The sequence below is a fragment of the Lipotes vexillifer genome, unplaced genomic scaffold, assembly GCF_000442215.2.
Source record: "Lipotes vexillifer unplaced genomic scaffold, Lipotes_vexillifer_v1.1 scaffold2049, whole genome shotgun sequence".
In the NCBI taxonomy this organism is placed as follows: Eukaryota; Metazoa; Chordata; class Mammalia; order Artiodactyla; family Lipotidae; genus Lipotes; species Lipotes vexillifer.
The window spans coordinates 210646-220063 of record NW_006778494.1 but is presented as its reverse complement, the minus strand read 5'-3'; the positions used below and the strand labels follow the sequence as shown (position 1 = coordinate 220063).

Here is a 9418-nt window from a genome sequence, read left to right as displayed (position 1 = left end):
CACGGGCGGGCGGCCCCCCACCACTGCGCCACCAGGGAAGCCCCCATCAGTTCCCTTTATAATAAATCAAACCAGGCCCTCCAGGCTGGTAATTCATTCAAACAAACAAACCAACAAAAAAAAAAAACCCACCTCCATCCCCACAGGGACAAAGGGGCTCGGAGGACAGGACGTGGAGCCGTGAGGCCTGGCCACCCCCCTCCCCACGTGGAGATTCTCCCTTGCTAGCCCAGGGCCTTAGTCTGATTGTTTAGGAAGGGAACTGCTGGTTTCTCTTATATGCAGAACAGCTCACTTAGGCCTTGTCCCATGTTCCAGATGATGCCAGTCAAATCCAGAGAGGCTCAGGAACTTGGCCTTAAGGCTCAGGCCAAACATGAACCCAAGAGTCCTAACTTCAAGTGGTGGCTCCTTTATTGTGATGCTGTTGGTGCTCGAGAGCCCCCCTTCCCTGAGTATAAGTCCCTCAAGTTTTGTCCCTGGTTCACAAAGCAAGGCTTTTCTTTGTTTGAAATGCACTTCCTTGGAAAGGAACCCAGGGCTCTGAGACTAGGCACTGATGAACAAGTCTGGGTTTCTCTCAACACTATAAGGAGTATCCAAGCAGTGGGGCCCTTAGAGAATGCTGAGTGCCCTGACCCTCAACCAGGTTAACTGTCAGAATCACTTAGGGAGCTTTTTTTCTTTTTCTAATTTTTTGGCTGCGCCGTGCAGCATGTGGGATCTTAGTTCCCCGACCAGGGATCAAACCTGTGCCCCTTGTAGTAAAAGCATGGAGTCTTAACCACTGCACCGCCAGGGAAGTCCTGGAAGCTTCTTAAAAATAGTTTCCTGGATCTCATCCAAGATCTGCAGAGTCAGAATCTTAGGGATGGAATCTGAGAATGTTCTGAAAAAGCTCCCCCAAGTGGTGGTCTGATGGGCCACCAGCTTTGGATACCTCTGTTTTAATGCAACCCTATTTGTTTAGATGGGGAAACAGGCTCAGAGAGGAGATGGGACTTGCCCAAGATCACGCAGGGAATCTGAAGTGGTTCTGGGACTAGAACTGAGTCTCTGAGATAAACTGAATCATATTCCCAGCATGTTACAGAAATTAAGAGCTGAGCAGGTATCCCATCCTCAGGCCTCACCCTGTCATTTTGAAGACAAGGATACCACAGCCTAGGGAAGCAGAAGAGGAAGTGAGTGATCTGTGTGATGCTCCATAGAAAGTGGGTGGGGGACAGCATCACCCAAGAAAGCAGGCTCCCTGCCCTCCCAGGGTCAGCACCCTCATCCCCCATGGTCCCACACTCACCGGCCCAGGGGCTCTCACACTCATAGAGCATCCAGTGGTCAGCTCGGAAAGGGGCGTGGAACCACATGGAGTGATCCAAGGAGACCATGAAGTGCACCTTGTGCTGCCACTGGTGGGGCAGCAGTGCTGTGCCCAGGAAGGCATAGTCCGAGATATAGGCTGCCACGCAGCAGTGCATCTTCATGTCACCCTCCCCTGCAACAGATTCCGGCCCCATCAGCCCTGGGCTCCTGGGCTTTACAGCTCAGGACCTGCAGGGAGGTAGGGAGAAAGGGGCTGCCGTGCATAGGTGTGCAGACTGTTCACTGCCCAGGGGCACCTGGCCCAAGGTGTGTGTGTGTGATGGGCGATAAGGGAGACAGGGATGGGAGGGGGTCAGGTGCAAGTGAGGACTGAAATCCAATCTTCAGTCCCCAAGTCTCCCACCGTGGACCCCCAAAGTGTCTTCCAATTTGCACAAAGGCATCTGATGCTTAGCAGGGGACCTGGGGAAGAATCTTGGCAAGGTGCCTTGCCTTCCCCAGAAAGGACCAACATTAGGATTACAGTCACCTGCCCGTTCTCCCCATGCAAAGGACTGAGCCAACCTCCCCATCATGCAGATAAGTAAACAGGCCCAGAGTGGGGAAGTAACATGCCCAAGGCCACAAAGGGCAAATGAGGTACAGGTCTAGGCCCCCGGAGAGCGTTTCCTTTCAGGCCATGGGGTCCTCTTACCAATGTATCCCCGGGCTCGCACCCAGAACATCTGTTTGGGCTCCATGCTCTGCAGCTGGCTCAGAGTGGGTAGGTTTACCAGCTTGATCTCAATGGGCACCTCCCGGGCAGCAATTCGGTTCAGCCCCACTCGGTACTTCTCTTGGAGGTTAGGGTCCCTGAAAGTAAAGGGGAGAGGGACGGGGAGACCCAGGAAGATGGGGAGCCTGTCCTCTGAGCCGCCTCTTCTGACCCCCCTCATTCCTCCACAGGGACTCCTGACTTATCCCCAAAGCTCCCCTCCCCTCTGGCAGGCAAGATAGGATAGATTTGCATCCTTTCTTTGCCACTTATGAGTCCTCTGGCCTGGTGCAAGTTAGTCATCGCTCAGCCTTTTTCCCATCTGCAAAATGTGGATAATGACAGTCACCTACCTCATAGTAAATACTGTGGAGGAGACAAGATAAGGCATATGAAGCCAACACATCTCGCCATGCGGTATACCCTGTGACAGGCCCCGTTCCAGGCATTTCACACACATGAACTCACCCGTCAACACCTCTGTGAGATCCATGCTGTTCTCACTGCCATCTGATAAGTGAAGCAAGCACAGAGGGTGCAGGTGGCCTGCTCAGGAAGTGGAGGGGCGCGGGATTCGGAACCAGCCAGTCTGGTTCCTCGGTTCACACTCTTAACCACTTCTCTATTCTAACACTCAGGAAACAGGCTGCCCTACTTGGACTGACTTACCTAACCCTGAGCAACTGGGGACGCTGCGTTCCAGGGAGAGGAGCCCATTTCCAGGGAAGCCCCTTTGCCACAGTAAGGACCACCCCTTGTGCCCCTAGGCTCTTCCCCGGTATTTCCGTTTCCATCCCTATCCTTTCGAGCCCTGTCTGACAGAACCTTCTGTGATGATGGTATGGTCTACAGCTGCACTGTCCGCTGTGGTAGCCACGAGCCACATGTAGCTGTTGAGGGCTTGAAATGTGGCCAGTGTGACGGAGGACCAGAACTGAATTATTTCTATTTAACGTTAATTAACTTAATACAGCCACCTGTGGTTAGCGGCTTCCTTATGGGACACACAGCTCTAGATTCAGGGACCTTTAAGAACAATGTCCTCCTTTCATTTCTCAAACATTTTGGAGCTCTGACCGCATACCAGGCTCCATGCTTATTCCTCTCTGTCAAGAGTGATGTAACTACAATTTACTGAGCACTCACCGAGGGCCTTGTTATCTTGTGTAATCCTCACAGCAGCCTTACAAGGTAGAAATTCTGATTGGCACCATTTTACAACTGAGGACACAGGCTCAGAGTGGAAAAGCAACTTGCTAAACTCACACAGCTGGCAGGGGCAGAGTCTAGATTTGAACCCAGGCTTTTCCTAGGTGCAGATGCACATCTGTTCCATCACACCGGGCTGACAGCCCTGACTGCTGCACAAGGCAGCGGGGGTCTCCTTACGATAGAGCTGTGAAGTCTGCAGGGCAAAAACAGCCATTCCCATTTTTTAGATGAAGAAGCAGGGCTCTGAGAGGCTGGGGAGTCGAGCAAAGCAACACAGCAGGTGGGAGGTGGAGCCCTGGCCCCAATCTATAACCGAGCAGGACCCTGTGGATACCTCTGTCAAGTTTATGATTAACCTCCTTATCTGAACCTTTATTCCTTTTATTGTTCAAAACCTGTTCTCCTCGAGATTGAGGAGGGGAACTGTAACCGACCAGGACCCTATGGGGCCTTCCTGGGACAGGCCCTTCCCCCATATCCTGTGCTTTACTCCCTGAAGTACCTAGATAACAGTATATGATGCACATTTCCTGAGTTGTTTTACAGATGCTAAACACACCCCGCCCCCGAGCCAAATGAAAGATGTTAACTACTTGATGCCCATGAGCACACAGCCCCAGGCCTCCTGGAGCCTAAGGACTAACAATGTTAACTCCTGTGACGCTGCCCTTTTACCTCACCATCAGCCAATCAGAGAATTGTTCATGAGCTGATCACATACTCTGCGACCCTCCTCCTTTACCTGGCTTTTAAAAATGCTTTGCCAAAACCCTTCAGGAGGGACTTCCCTGGTGGCACAGTGGTTAAGAATCCATCTGCCAATGCAGGGGACATGGGTTTGATCCCTGGTCTGGGAAGATCCCACATGCTGCGGAGCAACTAGGCCCGTGTGCCACAACTACTGAGCCTGTGCTCTAGAGCCCTTCAGGGAGCTTGGGGTTTTTTAGAGCATAAGCCACCCATCTCCTTGCATGGCCTTGGAATAAACCTTTCTCTGCTCCAAACTCCGATGTTTCGGTGGGTTTGGCCTCACTGTGAAAGTTGGGCACATGGACTTGCCATAACAAATCCACGTGACTTGTCCTGTGTCAGGACCCAGAGCTCTTTCCACTGCCCCAGCATTTTTCCAACTTTATTAGCTGTGATTCAAACCTATTTTACCAGGTGACATTCAAAATACTTAACATGCACTAAGGCAAAGGCAGCAGGGCCGCAGCTCTGCAGCAGGACCCTCACCCCTGGCAGGCGTTAACTCCTAGGCTGCTGGGTCATGGGTGACCCTGGAAGAGAAGGGGGACCACTCAGGGACTGGGGAGGTATTTACCAAGTTATAGAAGTATTTCAGTATTTAAACAGTAGGAAAGCTGTAACAGTACCTGAACTGGCTGAATAGGAAGCCCTGCATTTTACACCATGATCCAACACCCACCCATGGGCACACATGCTCTCACACACAACTGAAACTAATGTTTCACAAAAGGATGCCTACCCTTACTACAGGCAATACACTCTACTATCTTCTAGTCCAGCTTCCCCGTGCCCCGCCCCGACCCCGGCCATGCCTCATGGCTCGTGGGATCTTAGTTCCCCAACCAGGGATCGAACCCGTGCCCCCTGCAGTAGAAGCACAGAGCCCTAACCACTGAACTGCCAGGGAATTCCCTAGTCCAGCATTTTTAAAATGCTGGCCGAGGGCTTCCCTGGTGGCGCAGTGGTTGAGAGTCCGTCTGCTGATGCAGGGGACGCGGGTTCGTGCCCCGGTCCGGGAGGATCCCACATGCCACAGAGCGGCTGGGCCCGTGAGCCATGGCCACTGAGCCTGTGCGACTGGAGCCTGTTGCTCCGCAACGGGAGAGGCCACAACAGTGAGAGGCCCGCGTACCGCAAAAAACAAAATAAATAAATAAAATAAAATGCTGGCCAAGATCAACTAAAGGACTCCGTGGCCTGCTAACAGGTGGCGACTGCAGTTTGAACACTGTCCTGGGACCTTGAGGTCTCTTACCTTAAATACTGGTTAATGAGGGCCTCGTGGCCAAGCAGCTCTTCCGGCGGGGGCACGGTAGGCATGGAGAACTGGTGCTGCACAGGGCTGGGCTGGGCCTTCTGGAAGGAGGCCTGGCAGATGAAGATGGGCCTGCCGTGTTGCACAGCCTTCACGGAGCGCACGGAGAAGCTCAACCCTGTTCGCGTCCGTTCCACCTGGTACAGCACTGGCACCTTTGGGTCCCCTGCAGCAGGCAAAGGGCACACAGCACACGGTGAGCCCAACTGAGCCCCGTAGGCCCTCTCACCATCACCATGGCTGGACAGGCCCCTCTGTTGCTTGTTCTCCATTCCTTTTCTGCTTGGTAGCTACTGACTGAGGCCTGATGAAGCCCAGTTACTGGCGAGAGAACCCTAGACCTTGTCATTGGGATGCTCCCAGTGCAGGTGGAGATCCTCTCCGTCAATAGCACAGGACAGAAGGGACACTGCCAGATTCCCTGCATTCAAAGTCCAGCTCTGACACTCACCAGCTGTGTGACCTTGGGAAAGTCACTTAACCTCTTTGAGCAGTTAACGCATCTGTGAAATGGGGATCATCATAGTGTCATACCTCTCAGGATTTTAATGAGGATTAAATTAGTTCAGAGTCGTAAAGTATTCAGAATAATATCTGGCACGTAGTAAGTGCTCTGTGTTTGTTCAATAAAATACTCTCAGCTTTTGTCTTGTTCCTTCTGTGACTGGGATCTTGTCATGAACCCGGTACCATTCTTCTAGATCAGGGGTCAGCAAATCTGGCCTGCTGCCTGTTTTGTTTTTGTTTTTCTTTTCTTTCTTTCTTTCTTTCTTTTTTTTTTTGTTTTTGAGAACAAGCAAAGGTTATTTATTCAGAGTTTAGTGCGTCAAGGGAGTCAGCCATAATCACTTCGCTTGGCAGAGACTCAAAGGCACACGGAGGAGCGGGAAAGCTTTATAGTGAAAAAAAAGGTTTCAGGTATGCCCTGCTTGGAGGCTGCTGGCATGGTGATAGGCAGGCTAACTAGAAGCAGGGCAGCCGATGTAATTGGTGATGTTTGGCTTTCCCCAGTTAGTCCTAAGTTGGAAGCAGGGGCAAAAATTAGGGAAGCTCTCAGTTATTCATCAAGTCCTGGCCATTAGGGGCCGATCATTACAGGGACTATGGTTTGGCTTCCTAGACTGGCTGCTAGAAATGGTGGTCTGACTTCCTCCAAGCCTGACTTGTAGATAGTAGGTTGGCTTCCTGTGCTAGTTGCTACCAGCTGTGGCTCAGAGTTCTATTTTTATATATGGTTTGGCCACTGTCTGATATTCATTCTCCCAGGAAAAGCCTGCTGTCAGTCCCTTCACCCCTAATGCAAATGGAAGTCACCTGACCCTTCTCCTTCGCTATCTGTGCTCACAAGACAGGATGGGAGACACTGGCCCCAGCGCGAGGACTGTTAACCCTCAATGAACAGGTCGGGGAGGGTTTTTAGAGAGAGTTTTCCTGGTGTCCCTGAAGTTCTTTAGTCTGAGTCAGACCGACCTTGGAGAACCCTGACATCTAAGTGGTAAGATGTCTTGGGGATGATTTTCAACTTTGAGATGAAAGAAGCAGGTCTAGAGAAGCATTGCTTCCTCCACCCCATCCAAATGGGGAGCCCGTCAGGCACTGGGGGCTCATTCAACAGTAATAAACACGCCTATGAAGCCCTGAAGCCCAGCGGGTTTGCTCAGGTCTGTTAGCCAGCAATGCCAAAGGGGCATTTTTAATCAGAATGGGGGCTCCTCAAGGCCAAAGGCCTTTGTGAAGGGCTTCCCAAGAGTCCAGAAATGAGACAGCTACATAAGCAGTCTGATTTCAGGGGCTGGGAAGGAGGCCTCCCTTCCCTATCAATGAACTATAAAAAGAAGAAAAAAAAAGCTGTCATCCAATCCTTGGGCTGCAGCTAAAATTCAGTATTTTCAGTTACTAGTGATTTACCTTTCAGTGTGAATGAGTTCCAGACCTGTTTTTTAAAATTTGTACTGGAACAGAGCTGGTAGGCTCTGCAGTATATTGAAGGAAGCAAGATAACAGTTATGGAGTGAGTGCATTAGTTATGTGGACCTGAAACAGACAGCCAGATACCTCTCCAGCAAAGATGGGTTTCTTCAGGATCAGCAGAGAAATGCAATTCGGGGTCTGCAACCACAGTGAGCCACATGCAAGTCCCCGTCCAGCAAGAGGAGAATGCTTTTATAGAGGGGAAAAGGGAGGGCTATAGTATAGTACAATTGGGAGGGCCCTAGTAAACAAAGAGCCTATGGTTTTTCATTGGCTGAGTCCTTGCCAGAAAGGAGTCTTTTTCCTGTTGGGCTCTGCTATTGTTACAGGGCATGAGCGCTCCACCCTCTGGTCTCCCAATTCTACTTAATGGAGGTTTCTGTTTATGGATTTTTTTTTTTTTTTTTTTTTTCAGCCCGCGGGCCTCTCACCGTTGTGGCCTCTCCCGTTGCGGAGCACAGGCTCCGGACGCGCAGGCTCAGCGGCCATGGCTCACGGGCCCAGCCGCTCCGCGGCACGTGGGATCTTCCCAGACCAGGGCACAAACCCGTGTCCCCTGCATCAGCAGGCGGACTCTCAACCACTGCGCCACCAGGGAAGCCCTATGAATTTTTTTTATTGTTGCTAAGGTATCTTTTCTCACGTTGGTCTCACGTTAACTATGCAAAGTGGGTCTTAGCACCATTGTATAGCTAGGGAAACTGATGCCTAGTAAATAACATTTTTTGGAATATGGCCAAGCCCATTTGTTTACGTACTATCTGCTATTGCTTTTGCCCACAAAACCTAAAATATTTACTCTGCCTTTACAGAATAATGTTTTTTGACTCCTGCTCAAGATTCTCCATGCTTTAAACCTATACCAAGTCAGATAACACCTGTATTACCTTCTTCTACCTATCTAGAGAAATACTTTTTTTCTTAATTTTATTTTTGGCTGAGTTGGGTCTTCGTTGCTGCGCATGGGCTTTCTCTAGTTGCGGTGAGCGGGGGCCACTCTTCATTGTGGTGCGCAGGCTTCTCATTGCGGTGGCTTCTCTTGTTGTCGAGCACAGGCTCTAGGCGCGCGGGCTTCAGTAGTTGTGGCTCGCGGGCTCTAGAGTTCTGGCTCAGTGGTTGTGGCACATGGGCTTAGTTGGTCCGCGGCATGTGGGATCTTCCCGGACCAGGGCTCGAGCCCATGTCCCCTGCATTGGCAGGCGGATTCTCAACCACTGCGCCACCAGGGAAGCCCTGAGAAATACTTTTTTTAATCAAAAAACAAACAAACAAAAAACCCAAACTGACTAACATTCTATACTAGGCTTTTAGAAAGAGAATTGATATGATAAATGGCCAAGGACCAACACCTCCACCTCCCAGTATCTTTTAATTAAAAATATCATTAGCAACACTGTAAAGCAACTATACTCCAATAAAAAAATTAAAAAATATATCTATATATCATTGGAGCACCATCATTGTTTATAAATCTTGATGTACCTGGTAGAGGGTCACATCACAAACTAATAAGAGAGCTTCCCTTTTTGCCTTGCTGCCAGGAAGCTCGGAACTAACTTTTGTATAAAACTGCAATGACATGCCTTAGCCTAGTATTTTGACACAATTATTTCCCCCAAATCCCATTACTACTAGCCTCCTGGCCCTTGACTTTTATTTATTATTACTTTTGAAAATTTTGTCCCAGGGAATTCCCTGGCAGTCCAGTGGTTAGGACCCCACGCTTTCACTGCTGAGGGCACGAGTTCAATCCCTGGTCTGGGAACTAAGATCCCACAAGCTGTGCGGCCCGACCAAAAAATTAAAAAATTAATATCCTTCTTAAAATAATTGTTTTGCCCCAAATGTTTTATTTTTTCCCATACTTAATTTTTTTGCAGACTATATTCCATTATAGGTTATTACAATATACTGAATATAATTCTCTGTGCTACACAGTAAATCCTTGTTGCTTATCTATTTTATGTATAGTAGTTTGTATCTGTTAATCCCATACTCCTAATCTGCCTTGACTTTTATTTTATTTTAAAAATTAATTAACTGGGGTTCCCTGGTGGCGCAGTGGTTGAGAGTCCGCCTGCCGATGCAGGGAA

At 49.7% G+C, this 9418-nt stretch overlaps 1 protein-coding gene across 1 annotated transcript in view; it reads right to left on the bottom strand.

Moving 5' to 3' along the window:
• Positions 1 to 9418, bottom strand: part of ACOT8 (acyl-CoA thioesterase 8) — a 13619-nt gene that overhangs the window by 725 nt on the left and 3476 nt on the right. Inside the window, exons 3-5 of the mRNA XM_007451641.1 lie at positions 5295 to 5520; positions 2018 to 2175; positions 1301 to 1495 (exon numbers count right to left, since the gene is read on the bottom strand). Of these exons, the coding sequence (XP_007451703.1) occupies positions 1301 to 1495; positions 2018 to 2175; positions 5295 to 5520 (579 nt within the window). The remainder of the gene's footprint in view (positions 1 to 1300; positions 1496 to 2017; positions 2176 to 5294; positions 5521 to 9418) is intronic.